Source organism: Epinephelus moara, chromosome 12 (genome assembly GCF_006386435.1).
Source record: "Epinephelus moara isolate mb chromosome 12, YSFRI_EMoa_1.0, whole genome shotgun sequence".
Lineage (NCBI taxonomy): Eukaryota > Metazoa > Chordata > Actinopteri > Perciformes > Serranidae > Epinephelus > Epinephelus moara.
Genome location: NC_065517.1, coordinates 3,444,884 through 3,472,752, shown reverse-complemented (window position 1 = coordinate 3,472,752; position 27,869 = coordinate 3,444,884). Strand labels below are relative to the sequence as shown.

Below are 27,869 nucleotides of genomic sequence, written 5' to 3'. Positions count from 1 at the left end.
AGCAGGATTAACACTTAGCCCAAACACTGTGGAAAGGAGTTATATTTGATTTTTAAGGGTGTTAAATAATTTGAATGCTAGTTTGTAAGAATGTCTTGTAGCCATATCTGCTGATAATCTCAAACTCATCTGACACATAACAAGTTGTTTCATGATGATCTTTGGAGTTAGCGCTCAGTAATCCTACATCTGGAAAGGCCCAACTGTTTGGCTTGTGATATGAGCGGCTCATGACCTACAGAGGGGAGGGAAGGATCACAGCTACAGGGCTAACAGGCTGTTTATGTGTCTCTGTGGCTAATCTGCCAAAATCCCAGTCAACCCTGTCTGAGACTGGCATTCCTGTGCAAACATCAGCTGCTCCCTTCCCTTTTATTCCCCAACAAACAAGCAAACACTGCTGCTGCAGCGACAGAGGCTCCTTAATCCTCCATTATACAGCCTGCAACCGTAAACAGACTTCAGAGATTATGGCCCCAGTTCCTCCAATTTCCTTTGGTCCATTTTGTTGCATGCCATGCTCTTTGGTTCTCTCATTTTTCTTCTCACCCCTCTGAAATATATGTTACATTTTTACCTTGGGTTTATAGCTGCTGCAGTTATTCAGGGTAACTTGATGCCAAGAAGCATGTGTCACCTTGTCCAAGGGCATCTTGACCAGGCACATGTGTGATGATGGATGTATTTAAACTGCAAAGATAAACAGGATCTTATAGGATGAATTTCTGTTGAATTAAATGGGTGATTTTCTTAGACTAACACAATTAGTAAATATAAGTATGTGTTTCTAGAAAAATACTGCTTTTGTCTTTCAGATTCTTTGTAAGACCAGCCCATCTGAGCCTGACATCCTGCTGCAAATATTTTCTGCCCACTGTTATTGTATTTTCATTCAAGTCCTCCATTTACTGGAAGCAACTGTTCAAAGTATTGTCGATGCACAGAGAGGAGACATAGACTGAATAAATCAATTGACGTAGCCACCATGAATGTCACCCATTAGTTTGTTTAAAGCCTCGAATTAGCCATTTTGGCTGTCACCATCTCGGATTTTTGGAGCCAAAAGTGACCATATTTGGATTAAAAGGTGGTACTAACCCTGACGTTAGCTGCTAGCTTGGTTAGCACAGTGCATTTGTAGCTTTGGTAAACTGTGATAATACTAATTTTCATTTTCACTAGCAAAAGACAGGCTTAAAACCATGAAAACACAATGTTCTTACCGGGTCTTTTGATACAACAAAATGCTGAACAAGAATACTTTATGGGCTGCATCGTCCTGTCACACCCTTAAAGATGCATTACTTTGCACCCGAATAACATTAAAATGGGTGACTTATATAATGATTCACCCCCTTACAGTTGTCATTAATGTTGAAATGATCTACAGAGACCAAAATCTTTTTTGTACCAGGTCACAAACATTATTTATTTGTGCTTTAAAGTTGGACATTTTAACATGGGGGTCTGTGGGGATTAACTTACTTCTGGAGTCAGCCTCAAGTGGTGATTAGATGAACTGCAGTTTTGGCACTTCAGCGTTGGCTTCATTTTTGATGTGGATTTGATTTCCATCATTACTGCACCATATTTTTTAAGCTGTGTTTTAATTTTGTTGACTTTCCAAATCCTAAACGCCAGCTAATTTCTGTTTCTTTAGAAAAATGTCTTTTCAAGTTATGCATTATGCAAGTTATTGCCTTAAGACTGTTTATGCCTCATCCATTCTTTCCCTCTGTTCTCTTTTGCTTCCAGCCCTCCCTGAATTCCCACTAGGATCTTCTCTTCCCTGTTGGAGACCTTCTCCACCCCCCACATCCAGCAGCCATGGCAGACGACGCAGACATGCGCAATGAGCTGTCAGACATGCAGCAACGCGCTGATCAGCTGGCCGATGAGGTGAGGAAACACTCGCTGCATCACGGTGGTTTCAGTTGTGATGTCGCATGGACATGTTGGCACGCACACAATTTATGTATACTGAATCACTGACTGGACAAACGCACATTCATATGCATACAAATGAGAAGCACATGTGCAATACAGATACTCTGAAATGTCAGATCTTAAAACAAATCGAGAATAAATATAGAATTTGAAGGCTGAATATACAGAGTATGGTATATCCAAATTTGAAAGCCATTTTAATCAAACAAATCTCTTCTTCTCATAGGTAGTTTATACCCTAACCTCAAAATAGTTACAAATGTAGTTCAGTCTTGAATCTGTATGAATAGAAATTATACATTAAACATATCATTGTACATATCATGTCGTCATGCTTGCATAGTTTTGTGCAGGTGATAAGAGAGTAAACACAACACACACCTTCAGAGTGACCACATTCTTGACTGGTCCTCACTACCAGATAGACCTTCAAAGGCCTATTTAGTTTTGAGGTTCAGGTTAGAATCAGGTCAGAGTTAGGGTTAGGGGTTGGGATCAGGCATTTATTTGTGATGGATAAGGTTAGGGTAAGAAGCCAGGGAATGCATTATGAGTGTCCTCTAAAGTATAGAAGAACAGGGTTGTGTGTGTGTGTGTGTGTGTGTGTGTGTGTGTGTGTGTGTGTGTGTGTGTGTGTGTGTGTGTGTGTGTGTTTCAACAGCAGTCAGAGTGAGAGTGAGAGAAAGTCTCAGTCATGGCCCAGAGCAGATAAGCCCACACCCCTCCAGCATCATATATGACTCACACTGGCACAGCTGAACAGAATATTAAACACACACACACATGCGGGAACATAGGGCATGCACAAAATGGCGGCCTCAGAATAACAGTTTTTGCCTCTGTAGCACTGTCTTACATGAGCTCCGACCAAGACCCACAGAGAGCCTGACAGCTTATGTAGTGGCCATTTCAAATCAAATAACACAAGGACAAGTGCTAAAACATCAGTACGAGGGAGTTCTTGTTGCTTGACTTAAGATTAAATGAAAAAGATGGGAATAAGGAAAATGGGTAAAAAACGGAGGAAGAAGAGCAGCGAGCACAGCAAGACGAGGCTGAGTCATTGTGAAGCGGACAAGACATAATAGAGTGCCATCTCTGCCACGTGTCTCTGGCTAGTGAGCTGTGCTCTGCAGACACACACTTCTAAGAAGGGAAATTGGAACATGCATCTATATATCTATCACCACACAGGCTAATAATAGATATCCAACAGTCTGGGAGAAAGGGACAGAGAGGGTGATCAAAGCAAGCTTTCGTAACAAGAGAAGTTATTTTATCGACAAAGCTGCTGTGTTCTTAAGTAAATCACTGGTGAGCTTGTAAATTAGTTAGTCTCAAATGTGTTTAATAGCAATTTAGTTTTGGTTTCAGATCACCCACCATTACAGCTTTTTTCAATAACTCAATCAAAAGTACAAATGGTGGCATTAGCCCCTTTTTCACCAACATTTCCAGGAACTTTTATTTCCAGGAATTTATTTACCTGGGTAAAAGAATTCCCAGTAATCTGTGTGGTTTGCGTTTCCACCACACGTCAAAATTCCGGAAAATTTATTAAAATCAGGCTGTTGACGTAGCGCCAGCTTATTGGCTGGTAACATGGTAACATTAGTGCTGGTAGAGAGAGAGAGCGGCTGTTTGTCTCAGCCAGCAGCTAAGTTTAAAAGTATTTTAAGATAAGTGTCAAACTAAGTTAGTCTACATATAGACAGCTGTCATTTGAGCTTATTAGTAACAATTCGCTATTAGCCGAACTAGCGTGCTGTCCTTGTGTAAGATATAACAATAGTGTCGGTGGATGAGAGACTGTGGACGGAGCATATTGAATATCGCTGTCTACATGTTTACATGTTCATGCTCACTGAACACATGTATTGTTAAAGTATTGGCTTCTTCCTCACTAAGGTTTAATTGCACTTACAGTAACGACTGTAGCTGCTTGAGTCATTTTCGAGTTAATCTTCACTTCGTTTCCACCGCGGCCGCTCAGCTGTTCACCGGTTACTGTGTCATGTAGGCGTGACTAAGTGGAGAGATGTCAGAGTGAGGGGGCTGCCTTGGTCAGGCGCCCCGAGCGGTTGGGGGGTTCAGTGCCTTGCTCAAGGGCACCTTGGCAATGCCCAGGAAGTGAACTGGCACCTCTCCAGCCACCAGTCCACGCTCCATATTTGGTCCAGACGGGGACTTGAACAGGCGACCCTCCGGTTCCCAACCCAAGTCCCTATGGACTGAGCTACTGCCGCCCTCAGCACTGGCAAAAAAGAACCGATACTGTTAGCGCTTATCAGTACTATCAGTACTTCTTTGACAATTTAGCCCCGGGGCTAATTTCGTACCGGGTTTCGGTACCCATCCTTAATCAAAACACAAACAAAGTGGAGCTTGTAGAAATGAAATAAAGTTTGCTGCCACACTGGCACGGAACTTAGCAAGCGTGTGTTCCACCAATCAGCGTTGTTCAGCAAACAGCTCCGCCCCTCAAGAATTCCAGGTAATCTGAAAAGTCCTACCCCCCCTACTAAGTACTTTTTTCAGGGAAAGTTTTGGGTTGAGGGAAAGTTTTTTCCCTGGGTAAGGTTTTTCGAAATCCTGGGTAATTGTTAAAAGTTCCTGCGGTGGAAAACGCTATTGTATGTTTCTGCAAACTGTGACAACATTATATTTTACTTTATTATGTAGCAGATTCACTGACTGGCTTAAAATACAAGTTTTGGTGGCACAATCCCTGCCAAAAACTCAGCAAAAAACGACCACTTTTTGTGGCCTTATCAAGTTAGAAATCAAAGCAGTTTTGGTAGAAAAACAACAGTGTTTCGTGGCACTATGCCTTTAGGAAACACAGCGATGTCTCTGTAAAAAAACAGCTGTTCTTCGTGGCACTATTCTGGCAGGGAATGAGCAACATCTCAGGAAAAAAACAACCACTTTTTGTGGCTTTATCTTGTTAGGAATCAAAGGAGTCTCAGTAGAAAATCAACAGCTTTTCGTAGCACTATCCCCTTAGTAATCAACACAGTCTCGGTAAACAATTGCTTTTCATGGCACTATCCAATCAGGAAACACAGTGATGTTTTAGTAAAAAACAGCTGCTTTTCATGGCATTATTATGTCATTAATCAAAGCAGCCTTAGTAGAAAAACAACAGTGTTTCATGGTGTTATCCCTACAGGAAACACAACGATGCCTCTGTAAAAAATAGCAACTGTTTTTTGTGGCACTTTTCTGGCAGGAAATAAGCAAAGGCTAAGTTAAAATCAACCGCTTGTCATGGCTTTATCCTGTTAGGAATCAAAGCAATCTTGGTGAACAAGAACTGCTTTTTGTGGCACTAGGAATCAAAGCAGTCTAAACAGCAATTGCTTTTCCTGGCACTATCCCGTCAGGAAACACAGCAATGTCTTGGTAAATAGCAACCATATAAAAAAAACAACTGCATGGCACTACCCCATCAGAAAACACAGTGAAGTCTCAGTAAAAAACAACTGCTTTTTGTGGCACTATCTTCAGTAGAAACACAGTTATATGTTGCTAAAATCCCACATTTGGTGGCTAAAAAGCTGCTGGAAACATAGTGATGACTTGCTAACAAACAACCGGTCTTGAACAGTGTTTTGCAGGCGTCTTGCCTAGGTGACACACCTCCAACATCCCTTCCACCTCCTGGTGACAAAGTCAAAGTCAGCTCTCACTTTAGAAACATTAATGATACAACATTGTCTTTTGGTGACTGGGCTTCCCATCATGAGGTCAGGCATATTGAATACTCAGTGCAGACAGTGTGTGTCCCTGTGAGTTCATGTTGAGTTCATGTCAATAACCGTCAGGTATTTATCCTATTTGTGTCCCACTGATAGTTCAAATTGACTCCACTTTGATATGATACAAGCTCGCTTATGCCCAATTCAATGACCATATACACTGTAGACAAGTGAGTTATCAGTGTTACCCCAGGCCCACTAGATTTATTTGTTTTCTCTTTTGTGATGACGGTAGTAGCTGTTTGAATCTGTCATGTAATATAAAATGGAAATGAACTGTATCTTTTTTTTTTTTTTTTTTTCCACAGTCTCTGGAGAGCACTCGCCGTATGCTGCAGCTGGTGGAAGAGGTAAGAAAAACCCATAAAACTTTACATTTATTCATGAAATTCGAGACAAAATGTGACATGGCGAGAATGACTAGTGACACTAGAAGTCTGTCATTTCTTAGATACACTGTGGGTAAAGTTCTTCTGTATGTAGGATATGCTGATATATATTCCATCAGAAAAACTGCAAGAGAGTTTGCTACAGTGAGTCTTGGGCATAATCATGGAATTAAAAAATGCAGCACCCTATTCACTCTGTACTGTTTCAGTAGTTTGAATATTACAGCTATGAGGCCATTTTATTTTTTTCCTTTCACATAATTTGTATTTTCTGCATTACTGGAATTTTGAGTCCTTGATTTAGAACTAATTAGACTTTTCTAGATGAGATACATTTTACAAATTACAGTTATAAATTGTAATTCTGGGAGTGCCAGCATTACCAATTACACTTTTTACACAATGTCTGCATTCCTCACAATTTCCAACAAAGAACGCCATGCTATTCACAACAGTTTACAGTTGAAAGAGGAGCAGAGCACAACAGTGTAGCAACACACATGAAGCACAGTGCTGGAGGACAGTAGGTTGTCTTACAGCAGAGGAGCTGAATGTGCACTGGTACAGCATGGACAAAAAGTGTTTTCTAAAATACATGGCTGCACTGCAGTAAATCTGAGAGAAGTGGGTAAATCATGGCAGTCATCTCATCTCCATGAAGATTTGTGATGATTTGACAAGAATGACGTTAATTATTCTTGGAACAGGGTTGAACCAAAGGAAACTGAATAAAAAGTGGTGTGAGTTAATATCCAGCACTGTTTTGGGGACAATGACATGTCACTGACTCACTTTGCCAGTGGACAGTGAAACATTTTTTTTTTTTGCCTTTCACAAAGAACACCTCTCTGCTAACACCTAGAGCAGTGCCCCCAGAATTTTTTCATAAGGGGGTCCAGTTAGGGCCACTGAGAATTTTGGGGTGGCACACCAAGAAAAAGTCAGAACATAATTTTAAGAGCTCCATCATGCTATTATAGTATGTAGGCTAGTTGAAACTATGTCAAAACAAGAGTTAAGGGACCCTTAAAAATGTCAATGCCAGTTGTACCCTCACCAAAATTTAGCCTAATTTTGGAGGGTGATTTTGCCCCATTTCCAACAAGGTTTGCCAACATGGCTTGTACAAATGGATGCCTTAGGTTGTCCAGTTTCACAAGATACCACTACCTTTGCGCTAGCTTAAAAAATTAGTGCATCACAGCCTCTTAAAGACCAAATAGGGGGGCTATTGTGTCAGGGTGTTGTTTCTTGCTAGACTGATTCCAGTCTCATGACTGCTGGAGTCAGGATACTGTCAACAATTCAAACTCATCAGGAGTCTTGAGCTAAGCTAACCTTCTCCTGGCCCAAGCTTCAAATTTAATGGACAGATATGAGAATGGTATCAATCTTTCTATCTAACCTGTGGCAAGGAAGCAAATATTGTATTTCCCGGATGACACCTGTTCCTTGAACATCTCTCCTGCCAGGTACCGAGGGATATTGTTATTACTAGAAAAACAGACCTGAAATCAAGCCTCTATCTCATTCTATACTACTATTATCTGGCTAAGAATAATCTTTACAGATGACTTGTTGAGTGACAGTCAGACAAAGAACTCTTAATCACTCACTTAATCCAAATTTAATATTCAGCTTTAACAAAAATGGTTTTCTCAGTTCTAAGTGTTAGAGACTATTAGTACTGTCAGGCCGGTTGAGTGAACCATGAGTCAAACAAGTGATGGCCTGAATAGCAATATACAAAATGAATTAATGTCAAAGAAGGAGGATACACACACACACACACACACACACACACACACACACACACAGGCTGTAGATTTTCATTTGCCCATATAACATTCATGCCAATAATAATAACAGACTGAGAGTGAAAGACACAGAGAAAGACAAAAGAAAGCCTGAGTCAACAAGCCGACAGAGACGAAGGGGAGGAGGAAATAAAAGTGCGACAGCGTGGACAGCTGGGGGTGGTGTGAATCTCAAGGTCACACTGATCATCCATCGACATATCTCACCACGCGGCCCCACCCTCTGACTGTACTGTAGGCAGGGAGATTACCACATTGCTTTATATGCCATCATTACAAAAGTAGCTAACAAGGGGCTGGCATTCTCTAATTTTTAGATAAACATTTAGTCTATTTTATGATATTTCTCAGAATTTCTGATATCCTCTCCAAACTTCAGCAATAAATTGTAACATAAACGACTGAAAAGATGATGGGTTGGAAAATTGCAATGCAGTCAAAAAAAGCTGAATTTTATTCTGAAGGAAAATCAAAACAGCTTGTTTTTCCAAATCAGTTCAAAGCCTGATGTTGCTTTGAGTTAAAAAGAATCCTTATTGTTGCAGCACACGGTTAAAAGGTTTTTTTGGGGGAGTTTTTCCTTATCTGCTGCGAGGGTCCTAAGGACAGAGGGATGTCGTATGCTGTAAAGCCCTGTGAGGCAAAGTGTGATTTGTGATATTGAGCTTTATAAATAAAAGTGAGGATTGAGGACAGACCAGACAAGTTCTTGAAGCTGTAACTGTAATTTACTATTATTTAGTAAACTATAATCTCTAATCCCTAATCTGACACATATGAAAGTCTTGCAAATTTTCCGTAATCTGCCAAACAGGATGTTCTCATAAACTGTTTGTACGTTTTCCTACGAAAAGTTATGCACCCAAATACATATCCTATGTATTTTTTAAAGGCTGTGATCACATGACCAATGTGCTGACTTGTAAGGAGGCAGGTTGGGGTGGTTTGAGGTCATTGTAAGGTATGTCTTCACCATGTTTCTTTTCCTGGACCTAACCTCCATAACTTTACATTAAGTACGTAATTGTTTGTTCAGGATGTAATGTCATTCATAGGGCACTAACTAGTAGGAAATCAAACAAACTGTTGTGTCTGCATATTTGTTGGATATCATACTAACCATTCTATAAATATACGTTGTGCCAAAATGTAATAACCTATCCACCTGATTTGAGGGGAGAATGCAAATCGAATTACATCCAGTCCTGTATGGGATTATGGTTGATCATTGCTTGGAGTTTCCCAAGGGACACGTTGTACTTTGGGATTTATCTTGGACAGAGGCCTGCCGAATTACAGAATCATTTACACACCTGAGTATCCATTTTGCTCCCTCCTCACCTCTCAAACATCAATGTGGCTTTCCTCCCAAATTGCTGAGGTGGCGGGTGTGGGTGGGTGTGCTCGTGCATCCAGGTGTGCGTGTACACTGACACACCATAATCTTATTTATGCCTATCCGGCCCAACCAGGTGCCACATCTAAGTGTGGCAGTGCTGCACTTCTAAGAAGCAGAGAGGAAGAAGAGTTGTGTGTGAGCTACACAGTGTCGCTTTCCTCCTCCTCCTAACACTGTTTCCACAGACATCAAAATCTGTAGCCAACACTTCATATTAGTGACTAATAGCTTTATTGTGGCACTCATGCAGGCGTAGCTGTTCAGATGGAATTCAGTCAGGAATTAAAATGAAAATCTGACGACTGAAAGAAGACCAACACACAATCTATATTTTAAGTTTCAGGAAAAGAAAAATAGTCCTACTTACACTTTACAAGCAAAACTAATGCACAGAAGGACAGCTGTTGAGTCTTAGACAGAAGGGATGTTGGGATCTTGGGTTATTAATTGTGTCATTAGTAGGAGGAAATCTAATGGCAGGGATCTCATTTTAATGAGAGTTCTCCTTTGCTGTTATTATTGTTAATCTCCTGGGGGCTGTTTCCATGTTTCCTGCTTATGGTGTAATTCCCAAATTACCTTTGACCCTTCAGATCAATACCAGCCTAAATGCTGATGTTGGGGAAGCAAAATATTCTAATTTCTTCCTTTAGGAAAAAGGAAACATCAAGAAAATCATCCTAGGGTATAGTGATGTTAAATGAGTCGCTATTTGGCATTACAGAAAACATAAGTGTTATTCTGCATTTATACTGAATGATCAACGTATCTTTTTACAACAGTTTGTATGAGTATTATATTTTACAAAAATGCACACACAACAGTGCCACAAATGGCATTACATACTCAACGTACAGTAACATACGTCAGGTAGAGTGACATACTTAATGAAGAGTTATGTACTTAATGTAAAGTTACAGAGGTTCAATTTAGGGAAAGAAACATGGTGATGACATACCTTAAAATAACTCAGAGTTCAAAACGGTTTCCTGAGGGAAAGGCCTGTGTTTTGTGACCCACCTACCACGCCAACCTCCTGCCTTACAGGAACCCCTTCCTTCTTTACTCCCATCAGCAGATTGGTCACGTGACCAATCTGTAGCCTTCCCAAAGACGTGGGTTATACACAAATTACTGGCTCATTATTGAGTTGGATATGTATGATTTTGTGTGCATTCCTTTTTAAAGGAAAACACAAGCTACTATCAATAGCCACCGCAATTTTTGTATTTACTCAACCATAATTTAACCCAAGCACAACTTTGCAATAGCTGTGACCATGTACGCACATGCATCCCCCCATTGCTATGGCCCCTTTCAGCCAATTGGCATTAACACAAACACATACATTAACACACACACACTTGACGTCCATGCCAAATTTCAGCCTCCAAGGGAAAAAAACTGTAGCCGCCAAATTTTGTGGATCAAGTGACTGATCAACAAGCAAAGTGAGCAAGGTCTTAACTAAAAATGAAAGGCCACAGAACTACCCCATACACTACTTACACTAGGATTTAGCAAGTGTCACGTTGAAGATGATGTGACAGCAGCTTTGCTATGGCAATCAGCTGGGGATCTCGCCTGCACTGTGGGGGTACTACACGCAGTGGTAAACAACATAGCCAAGAAAAGAGGACCTGGTACCAAAAGTGAGTTGAGTCAAGTCAAGCTGTATAATGCAGTGGAAATACAGCATTACATCTAATAAGACGTATCAACAGTTAAATACTTAAAAAACATGCAGGTCTTAATGTTGTAAATCTGTAATTCTCTACCTCCAGTTTGATTTTAAGATGTGTGCTCTTTTTCACTGTGGATATTTAATTAAACAGTTCAATATTTTGAGAAATAACTTGGTTTATTGCTGAGAATAAGCCAAGAAAATTGATATCACCCTCATGGCTGTATGCTAAATATGAAGCTAGAGCCAATTGAGATTAGCTTAGCATAAAGAAAGGAAGCAGGGAGCAATAGATAGTCTGTTTCTGTCCAGGGGTTAAAAGACCCACACCTCTAAGGCCCACTAAAAAACACATTTTTATCACATTTTTTTGTGGTTTTATAGGGAGTTATGTGTTGGAACAATTTTTTGTCTAGCCAGTGTTTAGCTAGACAGGCTAGATTCAATGCTAATTTGGCTGGCTGCTAACAGTAGCTTCATATTCAGTACACAAACTTGTGAGTGGTATCAATCTTCTTATCTAACTCTCCACAAGTGTATTCCCTAGTATTTCAAATTATCCCCTTAATCATGTTATCATACACTTTGTCACAATTGCTTAAGGCATGCAGATAAGGCCTTACCTTCTCTCCCTCGTGCTAGCTGAGAGTTTAATTAGCTTTAGTAATTTTGTTTTATTGCAGTACAACAATCCAGTATCAAACAATGCAAAACAATGATAAGGAGCAATTGAAAAATGAATAGTTTCTGAACTCCACACAAAAAAAACAATGTGTCTGGTGAAAAGTGAAAAAGGACAATGTGGGGAAATGGCTTATGGCAGCTCATATGTTTCAGCTGATTCCCTAAGGTGTTGTAGCCTCATTACTGACCTCTGTTTCATTTGATTTGTCCTCCCTCCCTCATCCTTCACTTCTTTGGCTGTCTTTGGGGAATAGAGCAAAGATGCTGGCATCAGGACTTTGGTTATGCTGGACGAGCAGGGAGGTAAGTGTGCAGGAGGGGAGATGGCGAGTTCAGTCACAACATATAGATATTAATAACTGAGCTATTCACATTCAACAGAGCTCATGTAATGAATCTGTATTTAGTAAAAAGTCATATATTCTGATGATATTCACATACTAGCAGCACCACAAAGGACATTATTGTTTAAAGGTAGTAATGTTGGTATTAAATTAATGGTATCAAAACACTTGTGAATGGATTGATTGTTTCATATGCTGTTGCTTGTTTTCATTTAAATGCATTTCTAAACTAATTCTTTTTCCCCTGATTTGTTAAGAGTAATATTTTCTGATTTGGGTTTTTGGATTTAACGCATGCCAAGGGTTCAACTTTGGGGACTTTTTCTTTCTTCCAGCTTTCTTTAACCTCTGTGTCCTTTTGCTAACATTTTTCTTTTTTGGTTTGCCTAACTGCTTTTGATTTGCCAGCAGCTGTTCTTTTATTTTCATGAGCTAACAAAGACAGCAAAAGGAAATCGTGAAAGTGCCAATCCATTTACTAAGGAATACTTAATGCCAGCCACCGCAGTGTCAAAACCCTACAGCTCAACATCAGGATCATTTATTCATTGTCCAGAATCCAGCTGGGTTCACGCATTTGTCCCTGTGGCAGCCAGTGGCAGGTTGACTTGGTGGCTGCTCTTAGATCTGTTTGTGCCATAATCTTCTACAGAACTGCTGAGGAAAAACTATTTGGATATTAACACTATTACGATACAGTTATGTTGTGGTCACAGACCTACTAAAATTGAATGAAACACCAAAAGACATTTAAATTTTACCACTACACCTAATGAGCCTCAATGAAAATACATGGTTACAGACATGCCATCCAAATTGCCAAAACATATGTCGCACGTTTCTGCAAGCCATGGATATGGTGCATTTGTACATTATTATGTAGCATATATGTTGAAACTTCATGTTTCATTATGTTTCAGTAATGCTGCAGTTAATGTGTTGTTAGGTTTAGACACAAAAACACCTGGTTGTTGTCATATTCTGGCCTAAAATAACTGGCTTTGGTGGCACAGTCCCCACCAAAAATGCAGCGATATATCTGTAAGACACAAATGCTTTTAGTGGTACTATTGCAGAGGGAAATACAGCAAAGTCTCTGTAAAAAAAAAAACATTTTTCATGGGACAACACTGGCTAGAAACGCAAGGATGTCTTGGCCAAAAAAAAAAACTTTAAGTGGCACTGCCCAGCAGGAAACACAGCTCTGTAAAAAAGAACCACTTTTTGTGCCACTTTCCTGGCAGGAAATGCATGGAAGTCTCAGTAAAAAAAACACTGCTTTTAGTGGCGCTACTTTGGCTGGAAATGCAGGGATGTCTCAGCTAAACAACTGCTTTTAGTGGCACTATCCCAGCAGGAAACACAGCGATGACTTGAAAAAAACACTGCTTTGTGGCACTGTTCTTGCTTGAAAAGCAAGGTGTCCCAGCAAAAAATAATCACTTTTTGTGGCACTGTCATGGTAAAAAAAATAAATAAATAAAAACAGCTCTTTTCGAACACTGTTCTGGCTGGAAATGCAGAAATGTCTCTACAAAAAACCCACCATTCTTTGTGGCACAATACTGCCAGGAAAAGCAGTAATTTCTTGGTAAAAAACAGCCACTTTTCGCGGCCCCATCCCCTGTGGAAAAAGTGACTTGTCACTGAAAAACATGCATGTTTGGTGACTACAAGTTGTTGGAGCTGCAGTATAATGACACGCTTAAAAGCAAAGTTTGTTGGTCTCTAACAGTGGTCTGCAGCTTGGCAGGTGTCTCACCACCACCCCCCCACCTTCCTATGACAAAGTCAGTTTATGTACTGCCTCAATTTAGAAATGTTGATAATTATGAAATGTTCAAATGTAACGTATCTGTGGTTTGCAGAAACGCACAATACCAACATTTCCTTCTGGCTACTGGGCTGGTTAGGCCATCTCTGTGTATACGTCAATCTGTCTTTAGCCTTTTCCTGTAAATACTACTGGAAGCCTAAATGCCCAAACAGGTTTAAAACAGCTAAACATGTCTTGCCACCCTGCCAACAGTCCAGAGGTTTAAGAACACAACAGGCTGATAAGAAAAACGATCGATTTAGCTGGTAATGACAAAATATTCAATCACTCCTCTATCAACTCATATACTGCTTTGTACAATCCCTGGTCACATGCAGTTTGTTAGTAAGTAAGCCTGCAACCCCCATTGAATACCATGGTTTAAAGTGTGCAACATTAAACAGTTAATAGGGGTAGTGTGGAACTATGAAGAGGTACCTTGTGCTTCACTTGGATCTGACGAGGACATGGGCCATCAGCTCTCCCATTGGCTGGAAGACATACAGTATAAAACAATTCCCCATATTGTAAAAAAGAGCCGCTATTGCACCAACACACTTGTACACTTAGGGGGATGAAAGCCCGAATCCTTCCTCTGACCATCCATTTATCCTCTCGTCCCTAGTGTCTACACTTTTCTGCAGGATGAACACTCTAAAACCAGTTGCAATGGCTGATTGGTGAGCTTGAGCTGACCTCTGACCCTGCATTATTGATTTTGTTTAGTCAATAGAGCCTGTAGCTTTATGGAAAATGATACTCAAGACACTTAATAAAGGGTGTAGAGGTTTGCTCTAAAGAAATGAAATATAAAACTTTTAGACCCTGACATTTTTTTCCTCACAATCTTTAAAAAGAGCTGCATGCTCAAAGTTGTTACCCCACTTCACTCTGATAACACTGACTCAACATGGACCCTTTCTTGGTTGAATATTTTTACATAAATGCATACCAACCAGGGATTTTACAAATCGGGAAAAAGTCAATGAACTACTTTTTGAATCAGCTCCATATTTAACTGTGCCTCACCCTTTCACACTTCACTTGCACCGTACTTTCTTTAATCACAATCAGGATGAATAATTCTTTGTGCTGTGGAGCAGTCACCAGCCCACCATCCACCACATCAGCATGACAAAGGCCCTGACGCTCATAAACCACAATCTAATCACACTTGAAATTCTTTTAGTTAGCCTGAACATTTGCAAAGGCACACACAGTAACACAGACAATTGTCAGTTAAATAAGACAGTTATATACCCTCCACTGTGGCAGCCAGCTTAAACAATATAATTCACCAAAGCTGGTATGTGAAAGACTAAACTAAACTAACTAAAAACTATGGTATATTTACCATGCTCATGCCTTTATCTACAGCCATCAGAGCCATGTATATTTCAGTTCTATTTTGATAATTCCAGTAACTGTTGGGGTTTGTATCATGGCTGCTTCTGTAGGGCTTAGTCAGACTGAAAAACACGTCATATTACACTCATTAATATTGTTTCAATATTAGCTTACAAAGACACATTATTTTGCCTTACAGTCGATGGATGTCTGACCAAAAAATAGCTCAACATCCACATGGAAAAATTCATCACAAGTGTGAAAAGGACCTGCCAGTGTTGTATGTTGCTAGCATCACAATATACAGCCCTCAAGTAAGATTCCTTTGGTTTGGTCTGATGAAATTATAAAATGTTTGCTCTAAACACTGTTGCAAGGATTTGAACTCTTTTGTCGGACGTTAAAATTTAATGTGTCACAAGGAGCAATTAAGCAAATAGTTTGACATTATGGCAAACATGTATTTTCTTTTCTGCATACATTTGATGAAAAGATTGGGAAAAAAAAAAGATTCTTTGACCTGTTAGCTTAGCATAAATACTGAAAGGAGCATGGCTAGCTAGGCTCTGTAACAACAACTGTGACAAAATCCACCTACTGTTACCTCTAAGGTGTAAGAACAACTAGCTATGGATTTATGGGGGTTGCCCACGACAGCTCTTTCCCCCCACATCCAGTCTTTAAGGTAAGCTAAGTTACTGGTGGAGGGTAAATTTTATTAACCTTTTGATATAGCCAGGCTAGCTGTTTTTCCCTGTTTTCAGTTTTAATGCTAAGCTAAGCTAAGTGGCTGCTAGCTGTAGCTTCATAAGGAGCATACAGGTGACCTGAGAGTGGTATTAATCTTCTCACCTTAAAGTTCAGATGCACCAAACCAAACTAGCAGTGACAAACGCAGACTGTTGCTTCGCCTCATGCCGCCTGTGTTCTGGCCAAAAGTTGCACACGAACACACCTCGAAGACTACAGCCAATGGTCAACTAGCATGTACCAGAGCCCCAGGAAGTGCACTAGGTTTTGAAGCCAATTTTCATTGTGGCCAAACAGTGGAATTACAACTTCCGGGTCTGTCATGTGGTGACCTGCGGCCCCAAAAGACCTTTTCCCATAGACTTACATGACAAAAAAGACATCTGTAAATCAGTGGATGTTTTTTTTGAGCATTACATTCCTTAGGGAAATTACTGTTTTCACAGGCGGGATTACATCCATTTGGTAGGATAACATTTGAAAAGTCAAGAAGAGCCGACGATTGAATCATTTTATCCCCATTCACGTTCACAAAGCATGAAACTGAAAATAGCCAGCTGAGCCGGTGGAAGTCTCTAAGCGCCTGCTCTATGGGTCACACGGTGCGGAGGAAGCAGTGCCGATCGGCCCTGGATCACCCATGTAATTTTATTTGTGGCAGTTGAACCACTTTGGCTTCATGTGCCACTGAGCGACTTTCATAGTAGTGATGTGTCGTTCGCAAACGAGCCGGCTCTAAGAGCCGATTCTTTGTAGCCAACGAGAAGAGCTGACTCCCGTCTGGGAGAAGCGACTCTTCAGAGGCTCTTGCTCAGCTCTGCCGAGAATCCATGTAGGCAGGGGCGGGACTTTATTTTGATGGGCACACCATGCGGCCAATCACATGCGAGGACAGTCTAGGATCATACCATTATGTGAAAGAAGGAAGGGGGGCAGATGCTCCAAAGACAGTGAGTGTAGTGGGACAGGCCAGGTACACACAGAGCGACAGAGAGACAGGGGAGAGCCGGATTTAAATGCAAGCGCATCAATGATATTGGAGACTGCAAAGCTGAGTATTTGTAAAATGAAAATATCCATCAGAACAGGGTCAACAACAATCCCGCACAGACATCTAAGAACCATCCACCCGTCCGTGCAACTGAAGGAGAGAGGGCACCGTGGATTTTTTTTTTGTAATGAAAAAAAAAGCATAAAAATGAGGCTTTTATGAAAACACTGAATGAAAAATTGCTAACTAACACACAAACCATTCATAATTGCAAAATTAGGCTAAAATAGAAGGCTCCGAGTAATACTAAATGAAAACCTCCCATCACTATTTCATAGGGCCCTATCCCCAACGCTGTATCCAAGTCTCTTTATACATTCATGGCATGTATCTTCTGTGCTTGTGTTGGAGGAAATAACTCTCCGTACCAGCACGCGGCAGTAGTCTGTATTTGTCACTCAAAAAGGGAAGCTGAAAGGCTGACAGGACAGATTCAAGATGATGTTAATGTGCAAAATAGCCAGTCAGCACATTAACAACACAACCTGATGTTGAAAGAACAAATTATATTTACTGTGTACTAGCAAACAATAACACAAACATTTACAAACGTTTCTGCTAAAAAGCTACAAACAAAGATAATCGTACCAAATTTGTTTTGATCTCACGCCCTTTTTTTCACTTCTCACTTCCGTTTATCTTCTTGTGCATTGAGTTGAACTGCTAATCAGAGTAATTTCACCCACCGAAGGGCTGATATTAACCGACGGCACACCAGCTTGGTGTGTCAGGGCCCTAACACTCAGCTAGAAAGCGGCTGGATACACTTTCCAAAATGTCAAACTATTCCTCTAAAAGATTTCAACTTTCAACAGAATTCTCCAAGTACATTGAGAAATAGAACTTATTGTCATTATTTGATTTTTTTTGTGCTGTTTATTTAATTCTCTGGCCCAAAAAGTCTATATGTTATCTCACCAAATTGATGCACTCAATAAAAATTCAGTCTTAATCTCTCACCCTGACACACTGGCACACACATACCAGAGTATACACACATGGCTCAGTTACTGCTCATCATTACTCATATTTCTGTCAATCAGTCAATGAAATTCATTCCACTACTGTCATCCCTTTGTCCTGACCAGAGCAACTCGATCGTGTTGAAGATGGCATGAACCATATCAACCAAGACATGAAGGAAGCCGAGAAAAATTTAAAAGATTTAGGGAAATGCTGTGGGCTTTTCATATGTCCATGTAACAAGTAGGTACTGACAATGTGCCCCAAAGGTTCTTTACATATGTGGTGGCGTCCAGTTCTTCCTCTTTTTTTTTCTTTTTTGTTTGACTTTCTTTCGTCACAGTGAGTGTCTGAAGTTGTTGTCTTCTCTCCTTTGTCCTCTTTTTATCTCTCTCTTCCTCTCCTCTTCCTCCCTCTCTCTCTCTCTCTCTCTCTCTCTCTCTCTCTCTCTCTCTCCCTCTCTCTCTCGTGCTTCGTTCTGTGGGGGATAAATGACTTGTGTTTAATCAGAGCAACTGGAGCGCATCGAGGAGGGAATGGACCAAATCAATAAGGACATGAAGGATGCAGAAAAGAATTTGAACGATCTAGGGAAATTCTGTGGTCTTTGCTCCTGTCCATGTAACAAGTAGGTGCTGCTTGCCTGCCTGCCTGCCTGCCATTCAAAGATAAGAATAACTATCCAAGAAATCAAAATATAATCGAGGTAGAAGTGACATCACGATGGCCATCAGCCAATAGTCCGCTCTGCTCCATCTCCAAATAAACTCTGACTCCACCCCTTTCACACCCTTACGAGGTCCTGGAGGCCATGATGTGCTCTCAGATATATTCTCCCACACACAAATAATGCAGAGTACACTTAAAGTCGAACTGAAATTTGAATCTTGTTTAAAGAAAATCTGCAGCCATGTGCTGCAATTTTGCATGATTTGCCATTTTCCAAAATAAGATAAAACCTTTTTTGGACATCCTTTTTGGGTTTGTTAAGTGTTTAATCCTCTGGATGGCTGTTTCCCATGGCAGTGTTTGACTGATATTTGAGGGATGACATGCTGTTGGTCCACATAGCATTAGACATTGAGACTACCATTACTGATTTAGGACATAAGTTCCTTCACAACATTCTACATTTGTGAGGGTCTGTCATAAGAAGTGAGTATCAGTACTCGATACCTTTAAGGTATCAACCAAAATAACCCAGTACCAAGTATTATCAAAATGTCAAATGAAAGGCCTGCCAGCATTGCATCATCTTTTGCACCTGGGGTCTGATCCCGGACCATCATGATGTGCTACTGGATCAGCTAACCTGTTGCTGCCATCTCTGGTCGCCCACATCCAAGCGAACGGCCAGTTCACTGTCTGCCTGGTTAGCATGAGCTAACAGCAATGGCAGCTAACATCCAACACCAAGCCATTAAATGGTCCAAACAAACTCACACCAATACTGAAATGGCTTGACTCTGTTGTCAAACCCATTAATAACCATTAGGTCAGGTTAATAGGTGAGATGCTAATAGTTAGCCCTGTCACTGTGTGTGTGTGCAGCCCAGCAAACTCTCACCAACTATCCAGCACTGAGCTCACACTCCCGCAGCAGCAGCTACAACCCATACAGTCTGTGATGGCAGTTCAGCATGCTGAGATGCCACCAAAACTTTCAAAAGTATGGCTATACTACACACCACTCCATTCACATTATGGGCACTGAATGTAGAAGGTATCGGCATCACTTTAATGATACTAATATGGGTACTGGGATCAACATTTTTTTAAATGATACCAAGCACTACTCATCATGCTGTTAAATTTATATTGTGCTTGCAAAGTGAAAGCTAGCAAGCTGGGCCAACTAGCTCCCTCACTGAAAGCAAAAGGTAGTTAGCAAAGGTTGCTAATGGTAGCACAGATTCCCACTAGACATTACTTTATGTTCACCTGCTCAGTCATCAGCAGGTCAAACACAATCAGTGCTGCATCCATCTTACTATATAAGCTAGCAAGGAGGCGGCCAAGCTAACATTAGCTGGTTGTGTTTTATGGTTCCGAATATGGCAAATGCCCAGACTGCTGAAATTCACAGCAACAGGCAGTCCTGTTAGCTCAGCACCCCTATACATTACCCAGTTATTTGAAACACCAAGTTATGTAGGGAGTGGCCACTCAGCAACAGCTCCATCACTGTACCAACCAAACAGTAGACACTTTGTCAGTCAGAACCAAAACTTCATGCCAGAAAAATAAACTAAATATTTTTTCACAAGACAACAACATGCAGGACAACAAGGATACATACAGAGATTTCAGAGCAAAAATGACTTCAATTTCAGTTCGACTTTACTGCAAATTCAGACAATATGCAGCCAAATACTGTAGATAATTGCGGGCACATGCAGCAGCCTTGGATTGTTTAAGCATATCTCCCCTAGATTGGCCTTCAAACATAAGTATCCCAGAATTCACAGCTCCACGACTGGCAAGCAAAGCAACCCATAGTTCATCAGTCTGAGCCATCGCCACACGATTGGCCCTTTGAGAAGTAGCACAATGTTCCCATATTACACACTGTATCAATAACCATGTAAGACACCAGATATCTGCAAATAGACTGGGTGAAACCCAAATCCTATAAAGCCAAGCTTGAAAAGTCCAGTCCTCCACAAAAGCTCTTCCCCACTCAGCCAAGGCCATGGTTCATCAATAAGTGCCTCTCTTAACACCCTTCTACCAAGTGCCCTTCTCCAAGTGCCCTATTCTCTATGCTTCCACTTCTCAAAACACCTTTAAATGGGAGTCATCTACATGCAGGTGTGGCCATTGTAGAAGTCCCACTTGTAACATTTGCTAGAGGCCTCCTAAAGAGGAATTGTTTTTTTTTTTTTTTTTTTTTAAAAATGCATTGTGATAGGAAGAGGGGACTCTTACAATGCTATCACTGCAGCTTTCGGCCTTCCCAACGGTAAAACCACAGAATTAATCAAAAGAGCAGGGCTGAGGCTCCCGAAGCATCTTGGTACTCAGATCATTTTAATGAGTTGACTCCAGCTGGAAATTCAGTGATCTTGGTCCCAAAATGCCTTTGGTTAGCCTGGTCCAGGACTGTTTGACACTTCTCCTCATCTGCATGATCTCTGCCACCACCACACCGCTCTAACATCCAGTAGATCCTCACCTCTATGCAGGCAACAAGACCTCTTGTTTCCCTCTGAGCACCCCCCCTCCCCCACCATTATTTAAACCACCAAGTGCCAATGACATGGAATGATTGATGAGCATGACCCTCTGAATGCTCATGCATGCATGACGATGCAACTCATAACAGCAATGCTACACATGATGATGCTAAGATCATGATGCTAATATTAACACTGAAGGTGATGTTGATGATGTTGATGGTGATGATGAACAAATCTTTTGATGTTGTATTTACCACGGGTAGCACAAAGCCTGGGGGCTTTTTATGGTAAACAGGGAATAAACAGCAGAATGAATGAATTTGTCTTCTTTTGAAAATGTCAAAATCTCTGGGAAGAAAACATGAAAGAAGATGACAGATTCAACTTAAAACAGATAGATTTCCAACACAGCAACATTATAAAAATAAAAAAAAACTATGCCAAAATATTCAAGCAATACTTACATATAATTTGCACCAATATTATGAGAATGAAGTCATACTACTTCAAGAAGAAAAGGTCACCCCATGAAGTTGTAATTTTATGAGAATAAAGCTTAATTTTCAAGAAAAACAGTCATAATATTACGATAATAAAGTCTTAATTTTAGAAGGATAAAGTTGCATTTTTGAGAATAAAAGTCATATTATTGTGAGAATAAAGATGTAATTTTATGACAATAAAGCTGTACTATTTCAAGAAAAAAAGCTGTAATAATATGAGAATAACAACATTGTTTTATGAGAATAATGTCATGGAATGTCAGGGAAAAAAGTCGTAACATTAGGAAATAAAGTCGTAATTTTACAAGAAAAAGTCATAATTACATGATTAAACTTGCAATTTTATGCCAGAAAGTCAGATGACATTGTATAAAATAGGACAGTCTTAATCAGGGAGAAGACATGTTGGATGAGTTGTTATGCACTTTTATGTCAGAGGTCAGAGTTAGACTCTCATGTAAGGCACCTTTGCCTCACTGTTTTTTAGACTTAGTTGAGTTCTCATTTTCAGTTGTTAGGATGTAGAAAGCTGCTGAATGAACACTGTTTACATAAACTTTAGTAGAATAGTTGAATAGAGCCATTCGTGTTAACTTCATATTTTACTGTTGACACGCAGGAGGGATGAGTTCTAACTTTTTTTCTTGAAATAGTATAACTTTATTCTAATTAAATTATAACTTTATTTTGGTAATAGTACAGAGTAATAGCCCTTTTTTTTTTAAATAGTATGATTTTATTCTTATTAAATTACGACTTTATTCTCGTAATGTTACACAACTTTTTTTCTTGAAATACTATAACTTTATTCTTATTAAATTCAGCCATTTCTTTCTGGTAATATTAAGGCTTTTTTTTCTTGAAATAGTATGACTTTATTGTCATAAAACTACATCTTTATTCTCGTAATATTATTACTTTGTTTCTTTACAAGGTACAACTTTATTGTCATAAAATGCCGTCTTTATTCTTGTATTATTATGGCTTTTTTTCTTGAAATAGTATGACTTTATTCTCATTAAATTATTACTACTCTGTCCTCATAATATTATTTTTTTTCTTTCAAAGTGGCCCTAATACATATACAGCCAAGTTTTTTGTGATTTAACAGACTAGACCAAATCAAATCAAGCGCACAAAAAAAGACCAAAATGTGTTGATTGAAGTCCATAAGAAAGTGCATGAGAGACGAAGGAAGAGATTTTTAGATGATTTTTAAAAAAGAAAAAGAAAAGGCTAATGCTTTATGACAAAATTGTCAAATGCTAGAAGGAAGGCAGTGAACCCATGACAAGAAGAGAGAAATGACAGTCTGACACATTCACAGCAAAAGAGAAAAACAGGAGGGATGTGAAACTGGGTTAGGACACATGCGCAGTAAGATGTTTTTCAGGGATGGAGCTATGTTTGATGTGTAAATGGGTACATCATGCCACTGTGCATGTACTTGGTGGTACTCATGTCTTTACATGGCTCCGCGTGGCGATCCAGCCCACTGCTGCCTTGTTTTCCCCCTCTGGTTCTGCTGCAGTTTCTTTGCAGTGCCACCTCTCCTGCAGAGCGCTGTGCTAAATAAGCCTTTATCCAGGCTTTATCCTGTTCAACAGTACTGCTCGCTAAGCTCCCTCTCCCGCGGGGAACTCGCTCACATGTAGGTCAGCCATATCAGAGAGTGGCATGATAGCTTGCTGGGAAGTTGACTCAAACTGAATGCACACATAGATGGACACTATAAGGACAAAGGGGACATATTTTGTTGGGTTTCTTTCTCCACTCAGAAAGTTAGACTAATTCCATCATACATGCTGAGGTATTTTTAATCCCTTCAGCATGCTGGCTGCCTGTCAGAATTAGCTGACTCCTGGTTTTCTGCTATAATATCTTTGGATTCTTGCTGTCTGCATCATACCATCAGTGGATTTTGATTGGTGGATAGCTCAACTTGTAGGTCACTCAGGGAATGAATTAGATAGAATGAGTTCAGTTTTACCATGGGATCTGCAATCCTCATATGATCTAATCAGATCATTTTAGCTCAATCACAGCAAAGCTGATTAGAGAAGTGCATTATATCCATTATGAGACTGCAGAGAAGCAAATTGCAAAGGAGCGCAAACTGGATATAAAATGAAAGGAAAGTGATGTGAAGATGGAATAGGAGAGGAGAGGAGAGGAGAAGTATACACAATATTAAGGAACAAAGGCAAAAGAAAAAAACACTGGGAAGAAATAGGATCAAAATGAAAGGACTCAGACAAGGGTAGCGTGTGTGTTTACAATACTGGTGTGTGTCAGCAGGGAGAGGGAGCTAAGCAAAGCCTTGCCTCAGTCCATTTCTATTAATAAAAGCAGTGTAGGAGGCTGAGCCATCGCCATCCCTGATGCAGCTAGAATACATCCACACAGCACTCCAAGGTTATACAAAACTCAGCAACTGATGCCACAATATGAGCATAGAAATGACAAAATATTGTTGAATGGATGATGAAAAATATGTATATATATATATATATATATATGAGTGATTTCTCAGGAGAAAGAATGGAACAGGTATAAAGTGATTGGCTTAAAATTGGAATTCTGGAGTTACAGATACAATAAAACCATAACTACAGAAATAAAAAAAAAGAACATCTCTCTGTTAAGCCTCTCTTCCACTGGACAAAAACCCCAGTAACCCATTGTAACCTTTCCCACAAAAGACAAAAGCAAGATCATAATCGGCATTCATTCCCAGACAAATTAATTACAGTAGTCATGGCTATTTCTTAGCTTCAGCTGCGATCAGCTGCCGTTGCTTTCTTGGGTTTTTGGAGTCAAAAGTGAGCATATGTGGAAGAGAGCGTGGAGCTGTGGATCTGACTCAAAGACTGTAGCGACACCTGGCAGACAGCCTGTCACTAAAGGGGCCCTGCCCTTAAATTTGTGTAACTTTAAGCCTTAATAAAATGTAAACAGGTGAGTTATATAAAAACTTGACTCGAATTCTACTGTCCAGCCACTACAAAAATTGGCTTCAAAGCCAGGTGCACCTACTGTCTGCCTTATTGTAACAAGACTTTCAATGTGGATTGATTCACTTTTTGAGCCAGCCTCAAGTGACCATTAGAGGAACTGCAGTTTTTGGCACTTTGCTTTATTTTTCAGCCCTGGAGGTTGACACTTGGCATTTTTACCTCTTTTCTAGCTTCATGCAATAATACACCGCCATAAAGTACATCCAAGCAGCAGTTAAACATCTTTTAGGATTAGTCAGCACCAAGTTTGAAAGGGAGACTGAATTAGTAATACATTTAAAAAAAAAAAAAGAAGTGACCACCATAACATTTTCACTGGCCTCCATGCTGCTTTAAACTGTATACTAACCCTGTTTTGCTGCGCATTTGTGATGTCGAATGCACAGACTGTATATAAAGATGAGCGATGTGACACCTACCCAAAAGTGAAGCCAAAACATCTCAGTCACCCCCTGGTGGCTGGCTGCAGTACAGGTCATAAACCCTACGCCTTCCATGTTAGTGGATGTGGCATGAGCCAAACTCAAATCTCAAAGTACACGTCAAATAAATGTTTCCTAAAGATGGTTCCTGTGTGTTTAGGTCATTTAGGTCATGTTATGTCACGTATCATGTTATTGTATGTTCCAGTGTTTGTTTGTCTGATAAGTTTGGTTTTAACTCGTAAATCTAATGTTGAAAAAGAGGAATTAAGGTGATGATTGACAGCTATGCTTGCTATTTGATTAGCAATTAGTTGGAAGGGACCTCAATACCACTGGGGATTGCCACCTGGCAGACTCTGGCTCCAAATGATATCACCAGTGCAAGATAGCAGGAGCCATGTCTGGGATATTCTGTCTTCATTTTTATGCAGTGGGGAAAGTGGAAAAGCATTGTCCATCTTTATATACATTCTATGGTCGAAGGTGATACACCAAAAGAAAAAAACAACAACACAGAAAGGCATACTCTTCTACACGGCTCTGATACTAGAAAAGGAGTCTATCACTTATTTTAGTTGGTTTTTCCACATTTAGTAAACCCACATATATTAGTTTACTGTGTAGAAAAAGGGTATTACATTGCCCTCTATCCTCGACTCTTTGGTGCCAAAACACACTAATTCGGATGTTGTTGTTGTATTTGCAGCTGTATTTGTCACACACGTTCTACTCTTTAGACAGAGGCAGATACTGAAGAATCTTTGGGATGTTTTAGCGTCGTCCTTATTATTTTCCTCCTCTGACTCACCATGACTTGACATCCACCTCTGAACCTGGGAGAAAAGTGGTGACTTTAAAAAAAAACACAAAAAAAAACAAGTGAGGGTGGGGGTGTTACAGTAGGTGTAGGAAGAGTTAACCATGGTGTTATTCTCTGTTGACTCCCTCCAGTTTCTTGTTTTGTTTCCTTTTGTCGTTTGGCAGTGTGTTCTCTGCATTCCTCGTCGTCCCTCCTAATGATGTGACAGTCCTGTACCCTCTGTGTTGTGTGTCTGCCAAAAGCTTGTCTCTTCTCTGTTTTCTGTCACACTGGGACATTTAACTATGGGAGGGGGGAAGTGTGGGGAGAGAGGATGACATTGCAACTACACAGAAGTGCCAGTAGGATGGATTAAAGGGAAAAAAGGGGAGTATTGTCTGAGTCATCCCACATGTTGCAGTTATTAAAATGCATGCCTAGACTGTACAAAACAGACAAATGTGACTTGTGCCTGATTCCAAACAATATGTTATATACCTACAAGATATAACATCACATACATTACTATTGTATAACAGCAGAATGAGCCTGTACCTACCAAACCCAATCTACCAACTAGTCTGTGCCTGCTATGCTTTGCTTGACTTAGTCTAGTCCCCACCATATATTTATGTGCTGGATGCATGAAACCAAATAACACGTTGTGTCAGCTGATCAAGCCACATACTGATATATACATGCCGCTGCAGTACCTCAAATCCAAGGCTCTTTGTGTAGATTTGATTAATGGGAAGCCAGCCTGGTTGAGGTAAATGGCAAGTCGTTCAGCCAATTGAGTAACTGTTCATCCTCATCCTCCCCTTCGCTGTCGCTGGCCAGGATGAAGAGTGGAGCCAGCAAGGCCTGGGGGAACAACCAGGATGGGGTGGTGGCCAGCCAGCCTGCCCGCGTGGTAGATGAGCGCGAACAGATGGCCATCAGTGGAGGCTTCATCCGCAGGTATGAGGGGGTAGAGAAGTAAGGAGATGGAAAAGTATGGACTGAGGTGTGGTGTGTGTGTGTGTGTGTGTGTGTGTGCATATGAGAGGAATACAAGTGTCCATGTGGAGGTGGTGCAGACATTTTAGATTGAAGGAGAACCAGGAGGGAACCCACATGGAGACAGATGGACACAATACTGATAGCTCTCTCATGTCTTAGCTTAGCATAAAGATTGGAATCAGGAGAAAAAGGGAATAAACTACAACAAAAAGAAAATAACAACAAGTCAAGTCAACTTTATTTTATTTTATTTTATTTTATTTGTAGAACAACATAATCAGTATAGTCCGTCTGACAGCTGGTTATTTTTAACATTGGTATCAGCCCAGAATATCATATCAGTGCATCCCTGCACATGAGAGCGGTTAGAACTTTTAATGTAACTCTCTGCAAAAAAAAGGCAAATAAGAGTATTACTCAAAATGTCGAACTTTTTCTCCGGAAGAGGTTTTTGGTTTTGTGCAATGTTTGTTAGGAAAAACTGTAACTAACATGCAATATTATTGACAAAAGAGAGAAGACTAAAATGTAATTCAAAAATATCACCTCTACTGAAATCTCTATTTTCAATAACAAGACATTACAGACTGCAGAAGGGGTGAGCCAGTACAACATTATCTGTATCTGTGTCTATATGTGTTTAACCAACTAAATTTTCTGCAACCCTCTGTTAATGTAAACTTTAATCTAAACATTTGACACAAGACTTAGACTTCATACATTTTAAAAAAGATGATAAAAATGACAGTAGGAAAAAAAACAAACAAAAAAAACCCTTAATTCATCAGTTTGAGTTTTGAATATCAGCTGAATGTATTTACATTGAAACCCATGAAAACAGCATACACCATGAAACTGTTGTACGGTTCTATTCCTCTGTGAATAGAATACTAAAGCTGATAAAGTCATTCGGTTAGTCTCAGTTTGGGACTGGAGAGATGTGGGCGTTTGCCACACTCTGCACTCTGGGAATCTCAGCATTTAGCGTAGCA

At 40.1% G+C, this 27,869-nt stretch overlaps 1 protein-coding gene and 1 long non-coding RNA gene across 5 annotated transcripts in view; one reads left to right on the top strand and one right to left on the bottom strand.

Moving 5' to 3' along the window:
• LOC126399102 (uncharacterized) overlaps positions 1 to 27,869 on the bottom strand; it is a 422,917-nt gene that overhangs the window by 92,489 nt on the left and 302,559 nt on the right. The window lies entirely within an intron of this gene.
• The window catches only part of snap25a (synaptosome associated protein 25a), a 59,142-nt gene that overhangs the window by 23,597 nt on the left and 7,676 nt on the right, over positions 1 to 27,869 (top strand). For 3 of the 4 annotated variants that reach the window (XR_007570848.1, XR_007570847.1, XM_050058887.1), the window contains exons 2-6: positions 1,756 to 1,899; positions 6,017 to 6,058; positions 11,936 to 11,984; positions 18,463 to 18,580; positions 26,716 to 26,835. Coding sequence is in view for 2 of the 4 variants with exons in the window: in XM_050058887.1 (XP_049914844.1) it covers positions 1,828 to 1,899; positions 6,017 to 6,058; positions 11,936 to 11,984; positions 18,463 to 18,580; positions 26,716 to 26,835 (401 nt within the window). In the remaining 2 variants the exon portion in view is untranslated. Of the gene's footprint in view, positions 1 to 1,755; positions 1,900 to 6,016; positions 6,059 to 11,935; positions 11,985 to 18,077; positions 18,196 to 18,462; positions 18,581 to 26,715; positions 26,836 to 27,869 lie in introns of all 4 variants that reach the window. The other variant, XM_050058888.1, reaches the window with a different exon arrangement.